General features: G+C 52.6%; 7 protein-coding genes across 8 annotated transcripts; 4 read left to right on the top strand and 3 right to left on the bottom strand.

Moving 5' to 3' along the window:
- Positions 1-171: 171 nt before the first annotated feature.
- On the top strand, positions 172-810 carry J3458_011670 (uncharacterized protein; the record flags this gene model as incomplete). Its single annotated transcript, XM_007810923.1, has 3 exons — positions 172-582; positions 639-699; positions 749-810. The coding sequence occupies 3 exons, from the start codon at positions 172-174 to the stop codon at positions 808-810; spliced, it is 534 nt and encodes a 177-aa protein (XP_007809114.1).
- On the bottom strand, positions 685-4476 carry ADI1_6 (1,2-dihydroxy-3-keto-5-methylthiopentene dioxygenase). The gene is made up of 3 exons (XM_066119930.1): positions 3900-4476; positions 1976-3838; positions 685-1907 (listed from the first exon to the last, which is right to left on the bottom strand). The coding sequence occupies exons 1-3, from the start codon at positions 4288-4290 to the stop codon at positions 1648-1650; spliced, it is 2514 nt and encodes an 837-aa protein (XP_065975048.1). The 5' UTR covers positions 4291-4476; the 3' UTR covers positions 685-1647.
- An 840-nt stretch (positions 4477-5316) lies between these two features.
- RAD14 (DNA repair protein rad14) lies at positions 5317-6625 on the bottom strand (the record flags this gene model as incomplete). Its single annotated transcript, XM_066119931.1, has 3 exons — positions 5317-5732; positions 5818-6472; positions 6545-6625. 3 exons carry the CDS (start codon positions 6623-6625, stop codon positions 5317-5319), a joined length of 1152 nt encoding a protein of 383 aa, XP_065975049.1.
- A 1555-nt stretch (positions 6626-8180) lies between these two features.
- On the top strand, positions 8181-8483 carry J3458_011673 (uncharacterized protein; the record flags this gene model as incomplete). The annotated part of the gene is made up of 1 exon (XM_007810920.1): positions 8181-8483. One exon carries the CDS (start codon positions 8181-8183, stop codon positions 8481-8483), a length of 303 nt encoding a protein of 100 aa, XP_007809111.1.
- A 1381-nt stretch (positions 8484-9864) lies between these two features.
- PHO88 (phosphate transporter (Pho88)) lies at positions 9865-10770 on the bottom strand (the record flags this gene model as incomplete). The annotated part of the gene is made up of 3 exons (XM_007810919.1): positions 9865-10259; positions 10424-10584; positions 10748-10770. The coding sequence occupies 3 exons, from the start codon at positions 10768-10770 to the stop codon at positions 9865-9867; spliced, it is 579 nt and encodes a 192-aa protein (XP_007809110.1).
- A 2775-nt stretch (positions 10771-13545) lies between these two features.
- Positions 13546-15028, top strand: J3458_011675 (uncharacterized protein). Of its 2 annotated transcripts, XM_066119933.1 has the most exons (2): positions 13546-13987; positions 14053-15028. In XM_066119933.1, exon 2 carries the CDS (start codon positions 14059-14061, stop codon positions 14593-14595), a length of 537 nt encoding a protein of 178 aa, XP_065975051.1. In that variant the 5' UTR covers positions 13546-13987; positions 14053-14058; the 3' UTR covers positions 14596-15028. The 2 variants fall into 2 exon arrangements, with proteins under 2 accessions (XP_065975051.1, XP_065975050.1); XM_066119932.1 differs by having other exon boundaries at positions 13546-15028.
- A 5932-nt stretch (positions 15029-20960) lies between these two features.
- J3458_011676 (uncharacterized protein) lies at positions 20961-22000 on the top strand (the record flags this gene model as incomplete). The annotated part of the gene is made up of 2 exons (XM_066119934.1): positions 20961-21083; positions 21392-22000. 2 exons carry the CDS (start codon positions 20961-20963, stop codon positions 21998-22000), a joined length of 732 nt encoding a protein of 243 aa, XP_065975052.1.
- Between the last annotated feature and the right edge of the window lie 969 nt (positions 22001-22969).

Consider the following 22969-nt stretch of genomic DNA (forward strand, 5'->3'; position numbering starts at 1 on the left):
TTCCAGGCCGGATGCGCTGCCGTCAATTCACCGCGCCGACCTGCTCGCCCTCGCTGGCTGTTTGCCGTCAACATCGCCAACATCTCGCGCGGTTTACGAACGTGCTCCTGCCAAAGTTGCCGCAGACCTCGAAACCCCTTGTGCAAAACCTTTCAGATATAGACAGCCGCCATGGAGAGCGTGGGAGCCGTGGAGGCCATTCTCGCGAGCGCGGCGACGACAATCGCCCTCGTGCACAACGGCATAGCCACCAACAAGCTCGGCCGGGCCAGGACGAAGAACCTCATGGGCCAGGTCGCGGATCGCGCCCCCGTCGACGGCCGCCTCATCGACCAGGCCAGGAAGGACCGGCGGACCGAGCAGTATGCGTACTACCTACTCAGCGAGTATGCCCGGCTGCTGGAGTGGCTCGCGGACCAGCACTTCAGCGTGCCGGCCGCCTCGGTCAAATGGTACGACCCGCGGCACGTCGTCGTCAGCCCGTACCGCGTGCCCTTTTGCTTTGCGTACAAGCGGTCCCGCGAGCTCAGGGAGCTGGTGGACAGCACCAAGGAGCTGGCCGGCAAGCTGGTTGCGGAGAATGTGAGTGAACAAACTCCCCTCAGTGTCTCACGTCTGACATTGTGCGTCAACCGCAGATCCAAGCGGCTGTGCAGGCGTTGCCCACTCCGCTGTCGGGCGGCCCGCTGCTGAAAGAAGGTTGGTCGACCTCTTTGAGGAACTGAGCTCTTGCTGATTGATTTCTCAGATTTCACTGCGCTGGAGCGCCGGACAGAGGCAGCGAGGCTGAGGGTCAAGAATGGTACTTGATGGGGAGTCGGGACAAGCTTGATGTTGTTTTTTATTTTTGCCGCCCTGCGTTGCTCGCTAGACTGTCCATGAGGGCTTGCTATATGTTGTTAGAGTTTTGTACAATTTACACGCGCAACCTAGTGTAGTTGAGAAACAATCAACTCGTTGAACATGCAAGATGACGCCTTCGATAGACCCTGATAGTCTTATCATGACCAGCAAGCTCCAAACCTCGTCGGTGCTGGTTCCATGGCCGGCACAAGGCTGTGACGTCTCCAAACAAGCCCCCCTCTGATCCGTCACAATACCACCTCATCACGACTTCAAAGCCCTCTCCTCCCAAGCCCGACCCCAGTCGCAAGCACTTCCGCCGGTCCTGGATTCACGACTAACCGCCAGCCCTCCCACGCGTCCCCGTAGTGCGAAAACACCACAACAATGCGCGAGGCTGCGAAGCCGCCGGCCAAGACCGAGATACGTCATTCTATTCATACGGGGGTGGATGTGTGGCGATAAGCGATGTTTGTTGGTTCGAGATTGCGGGGGATGGACGTTGTGCGACGTCGGACAATCTAGATTTGAGTCGGACCAGATTCGATTGGCTACACCAAATGGCCCTACCGTTGCATACATGCCCTCACATAGCAGTCGCGTCACCAGCGCAGCCAGACATAGATTGACAGGTCACAGTTGCCGGGTATCGACGTAATACACGGCCCTCCGAAGCATACTATTGACACAGGCACGCCGTCAACAATGCCAATTGATACAAAGCCGAAAAAAAAAACGGCCCTCGCTCATGCCATCCCTCTCTGCCTTTATATAAGAAGCGAAAAAAAAAAAAAAACCCTTTCATTATCGCGCAAATACCTTGACTACTCCGTCGCCGCCACCGCTGACCACCCATCGTCCGTCCTGACTCCAAACGCATGAGCAAATGCCCTCCCCGCGCATCACCCTGTGACTCGTAATCTCTTGTGTACATGATCTCTTCTCCAGACTCCAGAACCGCAATGACGCGTCGTGGCCGGCGCTCACGAGTTCGCGGCCGTCGGGGCTCAGTGACAGGCTGGAGATGGCGTCGGGATGAGCCAGCATATTGTACGTACATTGGCCTAGGGCAAGAGTTAGTAGAGCTGCCATGCATCTTGGCGGAAGGCAAAGCCGCATAGCGTATACGTACCGCTGTTGGCATCGAAGAAGCGCACAAATCGATCTTCGTGCCCCGAAATAATCGTGCCCTCCACGCCGGAGCCCGACATAGACCGCCCGCCCGTCGGCCCCCCGGCCGCATTCTCCTCCTCGCCACCCAGACTGCTGCCATGGTGCTGGTTGCCTTGGTCTAGGCCAATCGTCGTGGCCACAATGGCGTTGACGCCCGTCTTGACTGACCCGTCGTACGTTTCCATACTGTCCATCGACCCAACCTGCTCGCCAGATTTGGTATCGTAGACAATGACGGCTGCGTCCGAGTAAGACACGACAAATGTTTCGCCCGAGGTCCCCAGCGGCGCGATGCACGTAGGGCTGCCCTTGGAGCCATCCCCCCGCAAGACCACGTGCACCAGTGTGTAGTGGAATGGGGAGTTGGATGCGACACTGGCCTGGGGCGAGTTCGAGAAGCCACTGCCAGAACTCATCGAGTTGCCGCGGACTCTGCCACCGCGGCCAGTCATGCCCCGATTCGAGCCTGGCTGCGGCGAGCTTAGCTGTGGTGGAGCGCTCACTGACCAGATACGGACCGATCCGTCTGCGGCTCCAGAAACGAGTAGTATGCGGTCTGCGTTCCCGTAGGGACTTGATGTACCGAATATTGCACCCAATGTGGTGGGCAAGACGCACAGAGCCCACACGGCATCCGTGTGACCCTCAAGAGTTGCCTTGGGATCGACTCGCCCACGCTCCCACACACGAATAGTGGCATCTTGGCCGCCAGAAAAGATCCATCCATCACCTTGCGCGCGACCACCAGTAGAAAAGTTGGGAGCAGGCGACCACGACGTTAGACACAAAACCGAGCCGGAGTGGCCACGGTGTGTGAAATTCGCAATGACATCCAAATCAGAAGCAGCCCCGGCAAATGAGCCTGGATGGTCGAGCCTGGGAATGTGGAACCGTTTAATCATGCCGTCGTCGCCAGCCGTACAAATCTCAGGCTCTCCTGGGCTGCCACCACCAGAGAAGATGACTGTGCGGACGGTATCTAGATGACCCCGTAGTCCAAAGCGTAACTTAAAGTTGCCACTGTCCGACCTTTGGCTAGATCCCAGTCCCAACTCATGCTCGCCGCTACGTCTTCTCGACATTGAGCCTTTTCTCCGATGTCCACCGCTTGGCACTCTGTTGGGCGACTTGGGCAGGTACTCGGCGTTGGGAAACACGTCGGTGTCGGGACGGTTCGTTGCAGACTGGGCACTCTGTGGAACAGCCCCAGGTTCTGGAAAGGTACCTTCTGGAAAGTCCCAGCCATCGGGATCAGCATTTGGCGGAACCTTGTCTCTCGACTCCGTCGTATCCTGAATACCACCCAGCGCCTCGGCAGCGTGGTTGAGACCTGGCATATTTTCCTCGACGGGACGGGTCGTCACGGATACAGGGGCAGACCAATCGCTGGGCGTCCCGTACATGGCCTGCTGATTATCGCCGGCAGATCGAAGCATCGGCTGTGGCTGTAGCTCCTGCTTCGGAGCAAAGTTGGCAGAGGGCTGCTGCATTTGAGGCCCAGCATTCTGGGGAGGCTGCTGTCTCGCATTCATCACGTTGAAGTCCTGGACGTGGTTCGCATTCTGTCGTTGCATGTGGTACTGTCGATCCATGTGTTGGGGTGGTGGCATCCCAAATTGTTCAACTTCGCGCAAGTCCTCAATCATCGGAAGCGGTGGTGAGTCGCGGGGCGGTTGGGGATTGGCGGGCGTAATCATCAAGTACATAAATTCAGATTGGCATTGATCAAGGAACGTCTTCAGCTCGTTTCTTTGCGTATCATCATCGGGCTTCTCGACCTCGATGCCCTCGACGCCTGGTACGTTGTATTTATCCGACGAAGCTACATGTTGGGTTAGCCGCATTCGTCATATCGGCACTTCAGACGGCGGAGTGCGACTCACTTCGAAGCTTTTCCTGAATTTTGGCAGCACGGTCATTCTTTGCCGCCTCAGCAGCTTCCGTAGCCGCAGTGCCCTTCAGCTGTGCCGCCTGGTCCTTGACCTTTCGTTCAAGAATCGTGACGTATTTCTTGAGGGCCTTCTGAGTGGCATCTGCTCTCCGCGCCTGGCCCTCGAGATGAGCTATCCTCCCTCGCATCTCCTGTTTCTCGATTTCCCAGGCGTTTCTGTCTCGCTCATGTCGATGCCATTCGGTCTGCAAGAACCGCATAACGCCCTGCAGAGTATACTCGGTCGCCTGAGGTTGATTTGGCCCGTTTGGATGCATACCTATACCCATACCCATACCCATCTCCATGCCGCCCACGCCGTTGCCCACGGTCGGGCCCATCATGGCGCGCCTCGATTAAATAGGCGGGCTCATTGAGAGCCTACGCCAGTCGAGAGGTTGGTTCGCAGGCTCTGCCGTATGCTGGCAGCAATGAGGCGTCGGCGGTTGCGCGTGCGTAGAAGATGGCTCAGGAGGTCTTGAGGGTTACGGTAGTGGCGCGCTTTGAGGCTGGGAATCGATGAGGTTTATCGAACCGGTCAACTTGCTTGCTAGTGTAACTAGTACCTTGAGCTCCCGATGTTGCTGTTCCTTGCTGGGATGCGGGTGCTCCTGCTAGCCAATTAGAGGGCGTCGTTTGCGTGAGGCCGTAAGGCATCAATCCGCCCCCTGACCAACTGCACCAGTTCCGAGGATTTGCACCGGCAGTGGGGGTGTCCTCCGTACCGACTTCAAGGGTACGGAGTACACGAAGAGCTCGTCATTGTGTAAATTCCCAATTTGCTGCAAATACGTGCATATGCACCATGTATTGGTCCCTTCTCGACGTTTGCTGACAACTACAACGGACACTGCGCACGCAAGGCTGGGACCCAACCGTGTACCTGGAGATATGTGGATGCACGGATGTCAACGAACATACGGTTACTCCATGGCTCAAGTACCAGAGATGCCTAGATCCATATTGAACTTTTGCCCATTTGCGCAAGTGCCGAAATTGCTTTTGGTAGTTGTCTGCAGCTCACTTCCATCTCGTTCAGCTCCGACAAGATACACACCAAAGGGGAAATACGCATGGCCACATTTAGCATGCGAATCTGCGCTTTTGGACGTGCAAAACTAGGGCAACGTAGTCCATGATAGACGAATGGAACATGATCGGCAGTGGGTATTGCAGTTCTTTGGGTGCAGGTTCTCTCTCAACGGCGAGGTTCGAGATGACGATATCATACCATTTTCTGAGCATGTTGGTATTCGACTTCATATTTAAAAAGTTCCTATTTGAAATACGCGCAAACACGCTGAAAACTCCAATGCCATGGGTATCAATCCATCTATACACTTGAACCAACTCCATGCACCTCGAATTCATTACAATTCCAGCTCTTCAACTTCCATGCCGCAATCAACACATGTCTTTATCGTCATACCCTCTTCATTTTCTACAGTGCGGCCCCATTGATGGACATGCTTCGTGTCTCGTATGGAATCTCCAAATTTGTTTGCGCCCGACTTGCCCAGCGTACCAGCCTGTCGTCGGAAGGCATCTGTTCGAGTCTTGCGCTTCAAATCCATCAGTTTTTCTTTAAACTTGGCCTCTTTCCGCGCCTTCTTTTGTGCTTCTCGTCTCTCATACTCTGCATCCAGCTTTTCTGCAGATCCCCATTTCGTGTTGACCGCATACTCCTCAACTTGGAATCGCAGGAACAGCATCATGTCATGCCAATGAGACTTATGCGGGTTTGGCTTCGAAAGATGGGGTAAAAGCTCCGGATCTCGGAGTTCAGCTGTGACGTGTCAGTAAGAAAGAGAATATGCCCCCAAAAAAGAAAAAAAAAAAGAGAGAGAGAGAGAGAGAGAAAGAAAACTCACGGTCTGTTAATAAATAATCTTCCTTACACTCCGTCTTGGTCAGGAGTGAGTACTTCTCGGGGTACTTTTCCTTACACTTGTTGCAAACGCAAATATGAAAGACCTCTTCCCAGACAAAATCAATCTCCAGGCTCTTGCACTCTCTACACTTCTTTCTCTTCTCTTCATCGTTTAAAACACTGATTCCGGGCTCAAATGGGCCCGTCTTTTGTCGTTGAAGCTTCCGGATAAGTTGCATGCGCTCCCACTCCTGCACAGTCATGTCCTTTGGTCGTTGCTCATCTTCCTGGCCCGGTTTTTTTGTGCCCAAGGCGTAGTTATGAGGGTCATCTTCTGTGGTCAGAAAACCACCCTTTGTATCCGTCATGGAGCTCATATTGTAATCGACAAACTTGGTAAACTTGCGGGCTGGGCGCAAAGCCTCTTCATCGCCTTTGTTACGGCCATCGCGGTTGGTGCCCGACTCGATCGCAGACGAAGCGTGCGTAGATATTTCGCTATGCAAGCGCTTGCCATTTACTGGCTTGGATACGTGAACATTTTCAGTGGGAACAAATCCGGCCGCAGACTTGGGGATGCTCGGAGTCTTGCCAGCAGCACGTTGCTCGGCTTCGCGTTGGTCTCGAATGGCTTTAGCACGTAATCGGTTCTCTTCCTTGAAGATATCAGTACATTTGAGCGATAAAAGAAGACCACAAGACCTCGAAATGGCGATGAAATGACGCACGATTCGTCTGATAACTTCGGGGGTCGGTGGCGATGCGACAGGTGCAGTTATGGACGGAGGTGGTGTTGTTCCTCGCTCCATTGAAGCTGGAGTTGACGCGGCGGCACGTAGTCAGATACGGAGTGTTCAGGACGTTGGTTATCGTTGCAGAAGATACGATTGTGTTGAAGTGGTGAGACGTTTCACGGTGATATGGGAAGTGGAGGGGCCAGCTGTGGGGGAAGGCCGGATGCCTGATGTCACTCCATGTCACTCGCACCTTCCTGACTCTGACTCAAGAGCGCGGCGCAAAACGTGACTTGCCATCAAGAGATGCACCAGAAATGCGCCATCGCCCGTCTAAGAAATTGAGCCACTTGTCATGTCCGCATTTCATTTTCCAAGCTATGTAGTCTTCATCATTTGCTCCATCTTCTCATTCACCGTCAAATGAAATATGAGCCGCGAGTCGAGATCACAAAATCGACCAGCTGGGAGCGACCAAGCAGCTCTGAGATGAAGTCTGCATTCACGAAACATAACGTGGCAAATGCGAAACAACGTTCGTATTGAGAATGGCATCGTTGAAAGGCAGGACTCTTTGCAGCATAAGCAAAGGCACCTGCAAAGTACTTTCTGACAATTCGTTGAAACTGGCCAGCAACTAACTGACAGACTAGCTCACTCACCTTCATGGTGGCCAGCTTCAAGTTTGAATTCAGTAAAACTGAGGCTGTATGCCCTTGTCTGGACGTCGGCACTAGTCGCCACTTACTTTCAACTTGGCAATGACACACGGCCAAAGCCGTGCGATCCCACCTGCAATATCGGCGTTTTTTGCGGCGCTTTGATGATCCCCCCAGGGTTGATAGAGATGAAGTGGATGAACGGTTCAAAGTTGGTCGTAACAGATTCAGCCGCTCCTTTCCTGCGTATTCATGATGTCAACATGCTGAAAACCGCGACTTTTCTTCTCCATTCCTAACTCCATTCAAACGACCATATTGATTCTCCGTCCAATCTGATCTTTACCCACGCATCGTTTCCAGCTTCTCACGTTCAATCCAGCACCACAAGATGCCAACTATAAAGAAGCGAGGTGTTTGGGCTGCTGGCGGCAGCAATAGTCACCGTTCGTGCTGCGGATATATCGGAGGTCATGTCTTGCTACGGCCACGACGGATCCGCCTGGGCGAAAAACACTCGATGCCCTGGATCTGATGCATGCTGCGGCATCGATGCCACATGTCTATCGCCTGTGTCACACGCCTGACGACGGACCTGGTACTTTCATCAGAGGGCCTTGTGCAGTCAAACCTTGGGACAAGGGCCTATGTCCCCAGATTTGCGAATACGGTACGCCTGGCGAATTATACCAATCGACACAGCTACACTGTCTCAACGCCCCTAGCCTTGTGGTACAACTTTGAGAATGAAGCCATCTTTTCCAACCTTGACATGCGCGGCTAACGGCGTGGACGCAAAAAGACGAGGCCAAGACTGACCAATCCGCCAGGCGATTTCCCTGAGTTGCGGTCTGTAGCGGCGGCTCATTGTGCTGCGATAAAGATGGCAACGCGTGCTGCGGCCAGAAAAAGGGCGTATTTCTGGACAAAAACGGCAATATCGCCAAAGGTCCTGCAACAACAACTCTCTCATGGGGCCCAGAACGCACACCATCCGGATACCAGACCATCGCGACGACTGCGAGCTCGGCGTCTCAGACGCCAACGACAACAATGCCGTCAAAATCGGCGCAGGACTCGGCGTCCCCCTCGGTGTTATTGCCATCGGGGCCATCGCAGCACTACCCTTCATGAGACGCGGAAAGCGAGCGGGAGCCAGCACCAATCATCAGGAGCTCGCTAACAAGGGCGGACAAGAAAAGGCCCAGGACAACCTGGCTGCCGGCCCAACCGCAGGAACTAGACGGCCACGAGAGCGAAATACACCGGTTTGAACTCGCAGCATAACAGTCCGGGAGAGCTATTCGATTGCTTTTCACAGAATCACATGGCACGTCGGCCAGCAGCGTTTGGCGTATATGACAGGCCTAGAAAAGGAAATAAAACAGTAGATTTCTGCCCATTCGACGTGCTGAAACGCGGGCTGACATGCATGCATGCCGCGCGTACAGCCACATGGGAACATGGCGAGGGCTGCGTATACCTCTCAAAAAGGCACTATTTGCCGGGCAGACGCAAACAGACGCCTGGTACTACACAGTGAGCCCAGCACATGTGTCATGGTAGGGATAAACAAGTACACGTCAGATGTGACTTTCGCAGAATGTACATGCCTTGTCTCGCTCAACTGCCCAGGGGCGTGAGAAAACAACCCAAGTTCCACGAGTAGGACGTGCGTTATGCCCCCAAAATTGGCTGTTCCAATTCTGCGATTAGTAAACCAACCAAATCGCGGGTAGCACGGTGCGAACGGCCTCTTTGAAAGTGGTCCAATGCCAGCTGTGAGCTTGGTCGTGGGACGTAGTTGCACTTTAGGACGTCAACCGGTTGGCTTACACAGGCCCGGAGTCATATACGCCGTGTATATCGTAGTTGCAGTCGTTACGCCTCGGCCAGAGCCGGCGTTACCAGGCGCTTTTAGTCCCGAGAGATACAGTACTCGTCGGGAGGCGCGTCGGGAGGCGGATAGTCGCAGCATGAGAACGTCACGCAGAGAACCGGCAACGCCCACGACACATTGGCGACTTCTATCCACGCCCGAGGAAGCTTCTAGACTCGGGGCACCAAACATGCGGCCGGTCCTACTCCGCGGCGTCAAAGAGTTCCGCCAAATCGTCACCAGACCCAAACGGAAACAAACGGCCCCCGCGTGCAAGTCATATGAAACACCTGGATCATTTTGGAATAAGCTGGCGATCAAGGACACACATTGCAGGTCATGGCGCCGGCTGGGTAACAACTCCATCAAACACCGTCATCATATAGCAGCAACCACTAATACGTGCATGTGCGTCTCGTCACCACGCGACAGTGGAACCACATGCCCCCGTCGGCATATTGGTAAGCAACCCGGTACTTTATACCAGCAACGTGTGCATGTTGTAGACACCCGTCATATACGCACCTCACCGCCTCGATGGGGAAAATCTCGAGCCGAGGAGCCGCGAATTCGCCAAAGGAAGCCAATTACATTCCATGGTACAGACATCTAATACAATCCAACAAGCCTGATGGCGTCATGGCCTTCGACCCATGTGTTCTTTTCATCCCAAGGATTCTGCTTCTACCAGAAGCATCAGAAAGCCTCCCCCCCTTGCCCCCAGCATCGTCTGTGCAGTTGCCACGTGTTGACTAGCCATGACCCCTTTTCCCTCTCTACTCTTCCTTGGCGCCGCCGCGGCCCGCCTTCTCGGCAGCCTCGACAGCCTTCTTGTCGCTCTGGGCCTGGCCCTGCTGCATGGCACTCATGAAGCCGGCGGCCTGCTTGAAGGGGCGCTTGAGGTCGCCGCTGGCGGGCTGGCCGTAGATGTGGATCTTGACGAGGTTGCTCTCGAGGGCGCTCTTGACAGGCAGGATGCTCTGGATGAGGAGGGGGTTGGTGTACTTCATGTACAGGTGCATAAAGGCCATGATGGCGATGCCCATCATCTGCCCGCGGAAGAGGGCGCGGAGCTGGTCCTTGTCGTAGGCCTGGATCGTGGTCGTGACGAGCTTGCCTTCTTCGGTGGAGCCCATTGGCGGGGGCTCGACGTACTTGAGCGTGGTCAAGTCTAGTGTATACGGTGTTAGTTTTTCCTTCTGGCGCCGACCAAGGTGCGAGCACGTATTGGTGTTCTAGTTGACAAGTTCTGCAAAACTAGCCCGAGACACGAGAGCCAAAAAAAAAAAAAAAAACATTAAAAAAAATTAAAAAAAAAAAATTGGGCGGCCATACCCTTCTTCTTGTTGATCTGCGATCCAATGTACAGGTACAGCAGCGCAATGAGGACATTGCTGCCCAGGTAGACGGCGCGAACGGTGTTGAGGACGTTGGGGTCGTCAAAGGGAATGCGCTTCGACACCTGCATCATGCCCAACATGATGACGAGGTTGGTGCTGTCCAGGACGGGATATTAGCATACATTGTCACCCGGTACAAATTCGATGCAGATGTCCTCTGCGCCGGCACACATGAAGCCACGCGACTGGTGATATTCCCCGATAGAGGGCCGTCGGACACATGTCCACGTGCAGAGGAACCAGAGATTCACCCACTCACATCTGGGGGTTGAGGCCGGCCATTGTGAAGTCGATAGGTGGGACAGACAGGCGACAAAGAGAAGGATGAAGTCGACAGTTGGCAACAATGTCAACAAAGAGAGTAACAATGCAAAACGTGCAACTCCAAACCCGAGGACGTGGTCGCAAGGCTCCAAGGAAGTGACGAGGAGAGTAATGGCTGGTCAGGGTCAGATGTTTTCCAGATGGTTCGCTCAACCTGGCCTTTTTGCCTCAAATGGGTGGCGGAGGCGTGGCTGACGTGCTCTGGTTGGTTGCAGAGCTCCAGGGCATTAGGGGACTCTCAGCCTCAGCCACAGTATACCCTTCCGTTGGAAACTTTTTCCGGATCCGATTTGACGATTGACTACTCCGTACTGAGTACATTTTCGGCTCGGCTTGATGCTACATCACATCAGCTCATTAGTCATGGCCAGTCTCTCCGCAAGCCATGGTAAATGGCGAGCTGAATCCGTCACTCTACGGTATGGTGCTGAGGTACATTGTCTATATTCCTTGGAGCTAAGAGGAAGTGTTCCCCATCCTCAGTTCCCAAACAGAACTATCAACTCCAGGCTGAGCAAGCAGGACACGCAGTTGGAGAGACGACTTGCAAGAAAAGTGTGGAAATCCACGTCCTGCAGTTCACCCACTGCCACCAAAAAAACCTGTTCATTCAGCATATGCCATGTTCCCGCTCGTTTTGCCGATGACCGAGAGCCACAGACAATGCCAAAAGTCGACTCCCAGATCTGGTATCAAGCATCATCTATGGAGAATGACGGCGATATATCTCCACGATGGACTCGAGTGCTCTCGACGTGCATCTTGTACAGCAGCCATCCTCCCAGTATGGACAGACTCACATCACACTATAGAGCCATTAGTATAAAAGTTTCTGCTCACCAGGATGGCGCATAACTGATAACGTGCTTCTCGGTTGATCAACTATATGGGCACTGCTTTACCTTGAAGCGAAGAGGCCGCTTTAGCAGCAATATCAGCGGCATCCTGATGTACCCTTTCCTCTTACCTGGGCCCAGAGCCTGGCTACGTCCGCCATATGGCATTGCAGGCCCCCGAGTTGCCGATCTTCTCTGCTATCAGTTAGATACGCTCAATTCGTAACGGCAGCATTGGTATTTTTGCGTGGCTCAGTTACTACCATGTGCCTGCGTCAAGGAGTGAGCCAAACGAACCAGAGCGGCAAGGTCGTGCAGGCGTCTTTCCACAACCGCAGTTGAGACACAGCGAACATGAACCGACATGACCCGATTCGTAAGTCGAGACGTAAGCGCTGCGGCCTCGTTGCTCATATTAAAAAATGTTGGGAATTCTTGATGCAAAATGCGAAACCCGCCCCCTCAGCCGGCATCAATAAAAACGTAGTCTCACCAAGGCCTCAACCAACTCTCCCTTAAACGATAATGAGCCGTGGATCCCGCCCGGCGACGCCAAATCCCATCAAATATCAACTCATTGAACATCAAAGTCAGCACCACCACAATGCAACACTACAAAGCCCGCTTCACCCGCTTCACACGCCAAATTACCGGCCCCGTATCCTCTTTCCACATGGCTTAAAAGCACAAAAGTCCAGACTAACCCTAGTAACTGTGATCTGAACCCTGCAAGCCTCCATCCGGTCTCAGGCTAACGGCATATACTAGTAGTAAATGAGGGCTCATCGCCTTGTGGGCGGTGTCTGTATCATTAGACCCACAAACAAGCCCTGAATTCCGCCAGGTTTCAGCCAACTTGCCTCGCCTGTCTTACTGGCCCGATGGCTGAGCAAAGTAGCTCGTCAGGCCGCGTCCCTCACCAACCCAGAAGATGAGCCGGATGGAGTACCCCGGGACTTGGCGGCCGCAACAGGGCGAGTTTTCAGATAAGCCTCGAGATGCGTGGCTCGCTTGGCCCCCGCTGGCGCAGGCCATCACACGTGGCATTTGCAGGGCGTGGAAGCATGGAAGATTCTTTATATGTCTGCTTGTCAGCGCCCCCGGGGAGCGGAAACGGAAACCAGGCACAAAGGCAGAGAACACCATGTAGATGCCCGTATTCATTGATGACCGCGTGACGCACCGGTTCGTGAAAAGGAACAGTCGTCGTGGCCTACCGTATAGAGTACCGTACTTGCACGCCGAGTCGCTGACCAACACACAATCACCACCAAGGCGATGCTTGATCATCTGCAAGTGCTGCAAGCCGGGTTTTGCCCCCCGGCAAGCCCACCGCTGACCCATTGTGTAACCATCTCGCTGCATCGTCCGCCTTTAGAAGGACGCTGCCCTCCTCTCACAAAGCCCACGTCAGCCCTACGACAAAAAAGTCAGGGGTGATACGAGCGAGGGGTCTTGGATAGACGCATACACCAGTGGATTTTCGCAGCCGACAAGGAAAAAAAACAGACAAAAAAGCCATGTTGATCATCGGCGGCATCAGATGCATTCATTGCCCTGTAGCTGAGCCACGTTGAATGCAACTTTCTTTGCGCACCGCTGGTTACTCCGCTCAAAGGCCCTTGGTGACCGAGGACTTTCTTTGTAGACGGCCTGGCTTGCAGATGGCTGGTGAAAAGGCAGCGCCATTGTTCTCGGTTTGTTGGACAGTGGTCAGGCAGTGCTTGCTTCTACGCCTGCATGCAGTTAAAGGGAGGGCGAAACAGCAGCCCATTTGTAAAGCGTAAAAGCAGCTTTTATTTATCCCTAACTGCAAAGAGCTGTTGTCGGCAGGGGGGGGGGGGGTAAGTTGAGGTCATTGTGCGCGTTTGTTGCGCGCCATTTGCATCCACCTGTCGAATGTTTCAACCCGGTTTCCTGGAGCGCTTCACACCTTCTCTCATCAATCACAGCGGCAACCCGCGCGTAGGGAGGCCCTGTATTCACAAACCTTTGGAACCTATGCCACCGATAAAGAGACCTTGTGCTATTGCGCAGGAAGACGGCTGCCACACGATGCTGTTTGTCGAGACGTGCTCCCCAAAGGCCATTGTAATGGAGCAACAAAGACAACGGCCACCACCACGGCCACCACCAAACGTTTGAACAGCCGGCCATATAACCACGGCCTCCCACCTCAGTCTCAATCCGACACGGACAGAATATCCATAAAGAGGCAGTCACCTCAGCAGAACTCCAAATGCCCTGCCGGATCAGGGAAATCAGAGAAACTTCGCTCGCCATCAAATTCAAGCGGTGCGGCTGCGACTGGGGCTTCTCCTGCTCGCACAGCAAGTCACGTTCGTCGCATAAATCGTCATCTTCTTCGTCTTCCTCGTTGACGCGCCATCGCTCGTCATCAAAGGCCATCATGTTTTGCGATGACGGCTTTTCGTTTCCCGACGATGCGGATTTCTGTGAATTGTGCCTCGGGCCTCCCCTGCCGAGGCACGTCCACTTTGGCGGGCATCACTATCACGGACCGAGTTTCCACAACCACCACCACCACCATGGCCACCATCACCACCATGGCCACCATCACCACCATGGCCACCATCACCACCATGGCCACCATAGTCACAAACATTCGTCACACCAAGAACATTTGCATTTTGGCGGCGGAGGCGGGGAACGGCACACCATGGGCGTCATCGATATGACGAGCAACAACTTGGCCAATGAGCGAGGAAGCTTTTACACCATCACGTTTCCACTCCGTTGGGGCGCGTACGATCTCCTGAGCAGGCTGACGTCCAATCCCCATGACTACACTGTTCTGGTTCACCCTCCATTCGGAAATATTTTTGAGCTAACGGAAGATATGAACCTCAAAAAAGTCCTTGGTCCATCCGAGACTCTGGAAGTTAGAAAGAAGAAACATAGTCTCGTGAAGCATATAGAGCTCTAGATCCTGCCGCCTGTTATGTTCTGGGACCCTGCGAGTGTAAGCTCCATCAACCGACAACGACAAGGATGGCCAAGCCGGACTTTTACCTCTTCGATAAGTGCCTTCTTTAATCGCCAGCCGCCAGCCACAGCATTCGTAAATCGGGGTTGCTGGGGTCTCGCAAACGACCATCACATGGCATCCGCACACGGAATTAGACTTGAACCGGGGTTAGTGGGGCACAAAATAGCAACATACAGGAGACGGGAATGATTGGTTTTTTTTAATCCCTTTTTTCTTTTGTTTTTTTTTTATTTGCACAAGTATGGGAGCGGCGGAGCCTGCTGGCAGAGCGGTAATTTGGCGACGTTGGCTTCCATGTGGTCCACACTGGAAGAGCCCCGACGTGTTCCGGAGGAGAGAGTAGTAGCCCAGACACTGAGTATAAACCCCCCCAAAAAAAGATATTGTGATCCATGCGAGACTTGTTATTATTGACCTCGTGATGCCTGCGCATTTTACTGACGGTGAAACCGTCACAATGACTCCTTTGATAAGAATCATGGTTGGTGGGTTCTGAACAAACCACCCCGTTCAAGTGATTGTGGAAAGTAGTTATAATAGACGCAAGGTGCTGGAGTAAAGCACATAGCCGCCCGTTGAGTGCAGATGTTTCGTGAATCTTTCTCCCGCATAAGTGCACAATTGGCCCTGCAGACAGGACATTCGACATTTTGTTGTGGTATGAAACAAACAGGACATTGGGTCCCTTTCCAGTTCTTAGTTCGTAATGGGCTTAGCAGCGGCGGATTTTACCCTAATCGGCAAAGCTGATTCCCCTTTCCACCAGTGGAGGAGCATTGTGACGGGGTGTGAGATAGCCCGCAAACCCAAGATCTATGTAGATAGGGCGTAAGTGTAAAAACTAAGCAAGCGAGAAGTGACAAGGACCCCATGTTTCTTGCCAAGCCTGGCCACCCCCCGCCAAGCCAAGCCCTGGATGCCATTGTCTGGAAATAACGACAGTCGAAACAAATGACAGAAGACAAACTTGTTTCTCTACTTTTCATCACAGTGGTTTCGGTAGGCATATCTGTTCGCATCCACAGTGTATCTCTCCCCACACCCGGAGGTTTCCGTTATAAAGGAACGATTCCAGGCCGTGGCGAAATTTTGATGTGCTCGAATCGGCGTTGATACTGTTGACACGCACAATGTTTGTCCCCCCGGGCCCCAAGCCTGCTGGAGCGCAAGGATGTATATCCGCTTCCGAGCGCCAAGACAGAGAGAGGGCTACCCAGATTGGCCCAAAATAGACTCCTAAGAAGATCATCTCCTTGTGGGTGGCATTGGAGGAAAAATACCCGTGCTCCAAGGACCGAGTCTTATCCTGTGACACAAAAAGCCGCCCCTGGCGGTGCAACCTGCTTGCATTTGTACGAAGACACAAGGCGAGCAACGAAAATACCGAGATGGGCTATTTGACGTAATTTGAGCTCAGCCCCGGGGTGCAGTCAGCTATCAGAAATGCAAGGCAGGACTGTTGCAGCACATTTTAGGTTGGCTTCTAAATTTTCCGTGCGGCTTGTCCGTGCTCTATGGCCTCGTGTGCATTGCAGCGGCAGTTGCCGTGGTTAGGATGCAACCACGACCGCACCCTGAGAAGGCACTACGAACCGACTCACTGAAGAGGCTGTGTCATCTATGATTGCGGTTATATCTCTCGTGTTGAACCATTTCAAGACATTCAAGAGGTCATAGTGTTGTTGGAAGTAGCCACACTAGTGGGATGAGAAAGTCCAAGCTTACTTACTGTGACAGGAAGCATTCCAACGCCGAAGGAGAGAAACACGACGTTTCTCGTAATGTTCCCACTTTGGAATCATTTTTCTTCTTCTTGTAAATAACCATGTTGTCCAATGTTGAATCATCCCATTGTTGTTTGTCGAGAGACCTGCAGGCCGCGAAGCATCTATATCTCTTGTTTCACTCCGTGATACCGTGTAGCTGGTTCCAGAGTACATCAATCTCGGTCTTCCAATAAATGACGTAGCTGCCATGATTTTGTGCGCTAGAAAGCCCATAAATCGCTACTGACGATTGATACGAAGCTTGAAGGAGCAGTTGTGCTACATTTACAGCCATATGTCTTTGTATTTGATATCCAGCTCAGCTGGGAGGAGCGGCTTGGCGCGGTTGCAAACAGTCGAGCTCTGTACATGGTGCCTCGTCAGTGTGGGAATTACCCGCATCGGCTGGTCGATCTCGTGTGACAGGCAGGGTTGCTTGCAAGGCTGGCTCTGGGGCTTTGATGGTAGGCAAGCTGAATTGGTTGTCCTAGTCGCCGGGCTACACAGAATATTCTACAGAGCGAATACCTTTATGGCCCTAACCTCTCTAGAAGCCCAGAAACAGGAATGTCATTTGACCTTGGCTTGGTGCTTGCCCGATGTCGATGAATTTGCGCCCTGCCGACCAAAACCGCTAGCATCAGACTTGAGAGTAAGTAGATAAGCTGTGATTAGGATTGTGGATTGGGGATGGACGTCCATGTGGCTGTTCCGAACCACCTTAAGCCCTATTCGTGATTTGCCCCGAATAAAGCCTTGCGCTGCTGGTGCCAAACGGGACGACGAATTTCATAGCCAACTCCCGCAACGCCATTTGAGCAAGGTTGCCCACAGACTTGGATTCGTGCTGCCAACTTTCTATGACACATTGGCCGAGGCTGGGCGTTTTGATACCAGTCTCCTGTCCGTCGATCATATCGTGGTTGGGGCGTGGCACCCAAATCCTTTCGATGGGTCTTTCCAATCCTGGTCTCGAAACGAGTGAAGAGTCCTTCGTTCCTACTTTGGAACGCATTTTTAAAGGGCGCCATAATTTGAGAGTAGCAGAGAAGGAGTTGCACGGTGTATTGTCATTTGTGAAACTTTAGCGCATCTGAACCATTTGAAACCAAGACCTCTCTGATGACGATGGCTGGGCCGTTTGTATTGTCCTAGAAGCGGTATGTAGCATGCTTGTATGGCTATTTTATGACATGGCACATTGTTCTGTGGCAGGGTCGCTCCCGCGCGGTCTTTGGTGACGTAGGTCAGATCTAGAAGCCTGCTAAGTCGGGCATTGGGGCGCTTCGTTGGCGCAGAATGATGGTGACCCAGGAACGTAACCTTGTGGAGAGATCGGATTACCAGAGGCCAAGAAAACGGCATCTGCACAGCCATGATGGACTATATCTTTTCATAGGCTCATAGCAGATCTGGATATCTTATCATTCTGTGCTGTTGCTGCCTCCCATTGGTATCAGCCTCGGGGGGCTCCAAGACAAATTAGTATCCGGGTCGTCTGCCCACATGGAGCAGATCCACCCTCTCCGGCCCACACTGTCAAGGGGTTCCCGCCACAAATCACCAGGGTGAGAAAACCAGCTGTATCTGGTTTAGGGGTAAAAAGTGAGAGATTGGCCAATCGGAAGGAACTCTATGCGAAGGCAGATGCTGGCCCCAGTTGTCGCCAAAAGGTTGTTCGTACTGTACATCTGGTGCGGGCCTTGTGGCTTGTCTTATAGATAATGTGGCGTATTTCGAGATCTATCTGTGTGAGGCCCAACAAACCTTTTTTAGAACATATGACATCTAAGATGCAGGGACAGTGGGAGTGCCGGTTTTGTATTGTAAGGCGACCAACCAATGCCGAGTTATTTGTGTCCATATTGTACTGTCTTGTCTTGCGCAAAAAAATGTTCTGAGCAGTTAACCCTGGTCTGCTGACGATGGAATGCAGCTTAGAACCAGTTGCGCATGTCTGGTACATTCGCGACAGGCTTCGAGTTTTACCGGCTGCATCGCCCTCGCACCCCGTATGAGATGCCTGATAGTACGCATCATATGAAGATTTTGAACCTGTTTCCAACTGTCGAATTGATGAGAAACGGTATTATGCTGCTTGTACAGCACCCTCCCCGTTTGTGCCATTGGTCGCCGTCCCCGGTATCGCCACGGACGGGCTGGATGACCAACCAACAAACAAACCGGAGTGTGAATGTGCTGCAATTACCATGATTGAAACGTTTGTTTCTGCTTGGTCAGCGCCGGGTCGCCCATGGAGTGTGATACGTTGGCTGTTGGTAAGGCTTGCCATCACAGAGCCGAAAACCGCCCGGGATATTCGTATTTGCTGATCAATAAAACCTTCGTGTAAACAAGCGAGTCATGGGCGGGTTTGGCAGACCAACGTGGGAAGCAACACTCCGTATTCCCAAGCACATTTTCTGTTTGCTTGATACGACTGCAGTTAACTTGCTCTGTGTCGGAGATAAGGTTTCTTCCCATGCATATTTCCCCCCATTGTTCACACGTGCCTAGGGCCTTACTAGGCAGCCTCGCTGGGATCTTTCTCCTGCATGGTGTAGGGGTGGCACGACGGTGGTGCGGACTGAGCAAACGAACGGGGTCTGAAGGTGACAGTCGATTCTGCAGGATGCTAATCTGGACAATGATGGCCTGAAGAAAGGCACTGGAGAGGCAGACCTGACAAAAGGAACGCAGCCCTTGCCAGCATGCACTATGCTTTTGATCTTGGCTAGTCGGGAAAGGCGCGGGAGCACGGGGCCCCGAGGGCACGGAGGCGCATTGACGCGGAGAAAGGGGCGGTAGGTTGTTGAAGAAAGCTCTGTTGTACAGAGGGCTGGTGCATTTCATCGAGACTTTGATGTTGATGTTTGAACGGCGACGTTGGGTCTGACGGTTGTAAGTTATGAGTTGCTCGCAGTGATCAAGTCGCGCAACGTGGAGCGCGCCTCTGAGCGAGTGCAGTGCTCGGGTGAGGGTGAGGGTGGGGCACGCTAAGAGACGGCAGGAGCTGCTGTAAACCGTGCAGTAGCGTGCTGGAGCGACTAACAGTACGCTGAATTGTTGGCATCTGGGCAGCACCAGCAGCCGGCCACAGGCGGCTACGGTGGATGCAACCCCAGTGGCCCAGTAGTACCGCCAAACATCGACGAGTCTGGTTGACATTAGGCAGGCCCACTACTCTGTACTTGCACACACTTCCGCACTTCCACTTCCAAATCTCGGGCGCTACCCGTGCACTTGAGCACTCGAACATTAGTTGTGACTTGAGTGCTCCGAACTCCATGCTCCATAATATGCTGGGATTCTGGGGGCCCGGCTGCCACCAAAGGGCCGCAAGAGTCAGACTTGGCAGTGACGTCGGATAGGGTTCCTGCCTGCTCCTGCCTGCTCCTGCCTGTTCCTGCCTGTTCCTGCCTGTTCCTGCTTCCTCATGGTTTTTCGTGCCTGCGCTTGTCCTGCTTTGGCCGCTTGGGAGCCGTCTGCTCTTTCCCCGGTTATTGCTCCTCTATTCTGCTCCTGCTAGGGGCACTTGAGCACTCGAGCACTTTCGCCTCGAGCTGCTTTATCCTCTTTGTGCTGGTTGGCTCACATCCACTGGCAGCTTGGTATGGCGGGGACTGCAGCCTGGCCTCGCCCCGAATGGCTCGTCTCCAGTGTCCCGTACGGAGCATCCGCCGTCTACAATGCTGACTGGAGCTAGTTGACTCGACATTGGAACATGCTACTCTGCAATACCTTCCTCAGGCACTTTGGTACTCGGTACCTCGAGGGCGTTTCGACACAGCCAACCACCAGACACTTTTGAGCTTTTGAATCCCCCAAGTCTCAACGTCCAGCGACCAACAACAACCACCAACAACCAGCAAGCCCGCAGTTCTCATCCACTCACTCCGTTCTCCGGTCTCCGGACTCCGTACTCCATGCTCCATACACCCTTTACTTTGCCCTCTCTCGTGGCTTTGCCCCATGAGACGAGCAGTTTTTCCTTTCCCTGTCTTCCACCCACGCCTCCCTAGCTAGTCTGGTACGCTTCTAGTACCTTGGGGGCACACCATTCTCGAGTATCATGTCTCAATCTTCGCGGTACCTCGCGGGGCCTGAGGTATGCGGCTTCTGGAAAGGACTCGTTGATATGCAGACGATGACTCCATACACCCATGGATGCCTGCTCTTCATCCAGCTCGGCCCTCGCCTTTTGGCCTGTTGACCTCAGTACTATATAATCTTGGACCTCTCTCAGCCTTGCCGTCATCTTTCGACTAATCCATTTCCAGACACCAGGTCTATCGGCCTACACTCTCTGTTCTCCTCAATATATATTGCCGCTACGCTTACCAAATTGGTCTTGAACTTCATTTTGTCTGCATAGACAACCCTATCAAACAAGATCTACATTCGGAACCATCGTTACCAAGCATTGAGTCTGTCTTCTGTAGCTCGAGCAGCAGCCGGATATATTGAATCGAGTTTTCTTTTGCGTTACTCACCACCCCATTTTGTTTCAGGCAGTTTCTGCGAGAGAAGCTAGACATGTTCGGTACCTGGAAGTACGGCAAAGGTCAAGGACAGGTCGAAAACCTGAAAACTTCCCACGATTATGAGACAGCACGCTCTAATCAGCATCAAGCTTGTAACGGATGCCATGAGAAGAAGGTACGCTGCATCAAAAACGCCCTATCTCTTAAAACTCCGCGCTCAGATTACCGGGTCCTGGTGTTGTTTTCTACTGTAAACAGTCATTTCTGTTTTCGTTACAGATTGATCTGTCTCAGTATGACCGGAGTATATCTCCCGCAAGCCTTTTATTATTTCCTCTATTATTCATACGGGCTCTTATAATTCCGCCAAAACAATGATCCCTCCAGAATCCATCGCCAGAGCACATGGCAGCTCAGGCCTTAACATACCTCGAACATGAACTTCTGAGATCTTGAGGCTAACCAGGTCCTCTTCGAGAGCAGTTGAAATGCAGCGGCGACAAGGACGGGTGCGAGAGATGCACCGCTCAAGGTCTAACCTGCGAATATAGTCGTGAAAATTCTCGTTCAAAAAAGAACAGAAAGTCCGACCCTCCTTCTGCGGGTAGTTCAAGAAGTAGTCGTGATGGTAGTGGCAGCCCGAAAAGCTTTCACAAATCCTATTCATCCAAATCCAAGGATAGGCGAGGTACTCCTCAGCCTGGCAGCTCTCGAGGAGATTCAGTAGTAACTGGCGGGAACACGCATCACGAGTGCTCGGTCCTCGCCGGGCATGGAATGACTGCGTTTGACGGCTACCCAATCATGTCCTCGACTATGGAAGCACAGTCTTCTGGGTATCCTGCAACTGCCCCAATGGGAGATTTTGCGGCTATTGGCGACTACACACAAGGTACATGGATGCTGGATGGCAGCACAAGCACTGGCATTGGCTCTTCGTTTATCGCAACCTCGGAAGCAATGTACACAGATGATGCCCACGCATTCTCAAGCTACTCCAATCAAACCGGCTTCGATATGTATCAACAAATGTATCCAGATGAGGACCCCCGATTTGGCCTCAAAACCAGGATCAGCAATGACAATTACTGACAAGCAATGTGCGCTATGTCTAGAGGTGATTGCATGTGGATAGGTGCCATTGGGGCAACGCCGGTTTCTCATCTTCTAAACGATGACTGGGAGACATCACAACTCGTCATTCTGTTTTTCCTTATTTTCTTTGCACAGCACATGCATATAGTTTCACGAATATTTACAATGTCACGACCTGCGATTCCGTCTGCGACCTTTTTTTGTGGCCCCTTTTGCTTTTCTTTTCTTCTCTTTTCTTTTCCTCTCCTCTCTTGGGCTTCATGGGACAGTGATCCTTGTCCTTGACCTAACAGCTGTGGGCTACATGCCGTTAGCACCTTGCCAGTAGTAAGGTTTTGGAGCAGTAAGGGATTGGGGTCCTCAGCACGTTAGATGTTTAGTTCATCCATCGGTTTCAAAGTATTTCGAATCCACGCGCATGGTACTATGTATCATATACATAGCAAGGGAAGAGATGGAAAAGAAGGTTACAGACACATAGTTGGACCAGACCCGAGCTGCGACGTCGCAAGACATATGCAAATCTGTTAACACTTGGTTCAAGTGTATCCCAGTGTTGATACTTATTCTGTTAAATGCTTTTGGAATTTGTGTTCTTTTCGCAGCGATAGACCACACTACGGAGGAGACGACTTGGCCGTATTGGCAAATGGAACAACCCCCCCCCCAATGATGCATATATTGAATTGACATATTCCCCCTAAATTATTAAGCATGAGGTAATTTGGTGGACATGACCTTGCTCGTCGAGACATTGTGAGTTGTGACTATGGTCGCAGCAAAGAGGGGATCTTTAGAGGTTCTTTTGGCAATTTCATTTCAGTTGATTCCGATTCGATCGTGACTCGACCGAGCACAAGAGGAGACTGCAGCCTGATGAGGGCTAACGAACTTGGATCTGCCTGCATCACAACCAGGCATCTAACTCACCTGACAAGTGCATTCGCATGGGGGAAAACCCTGGGA

The sequence above is a fragment of the Metarhizium acridum genome, assembly GCF_019434415.1.
Source record: "Metarhizium acridum strain ARSEF 324 chromosome Unknown scaffold_234, whole genome shotgun sequence".
Lineage (NCBI taxonomy): Eukaryota > Fungi > Ascomycota > Sordariomycetes > Hypocreales > Clavicipitaceae > Metarhizium > Metarhizium acridum.

Excerpts from the sequence above, each read along its gene's own strand:
- ADI1_6 (XM_066119930.1), bottom strand. The coding sequence starts at position 4,290 with ATGATGGGCCCGACCGTGGGCAACGGCGTGGGCGGCATGGAGATGGGT. Across the intron at positions 3,839-3,899 it reads AATTCAGGAAAAGCTTCGAA|CTTCGTCGGATAAATACAAC; the intron begins GTGAGTCGCACT and ends CCCAACATGTAG. Across the intron at positions 1,908-1,975 it reads CTTCTTCGATGCCAACAGCG|GCCAATGTACGTACAATATG; the intron begins GTACGTATACGC and ends CTCTTGCCCTAG.
- J3458_011675 (XM_066119932.1), top strand. The coding sequence starts at position 13,888 with ATGCCCTGCCGGATCAGGGAAATCAGAGAAACTTCGCTCGCCATCAAA.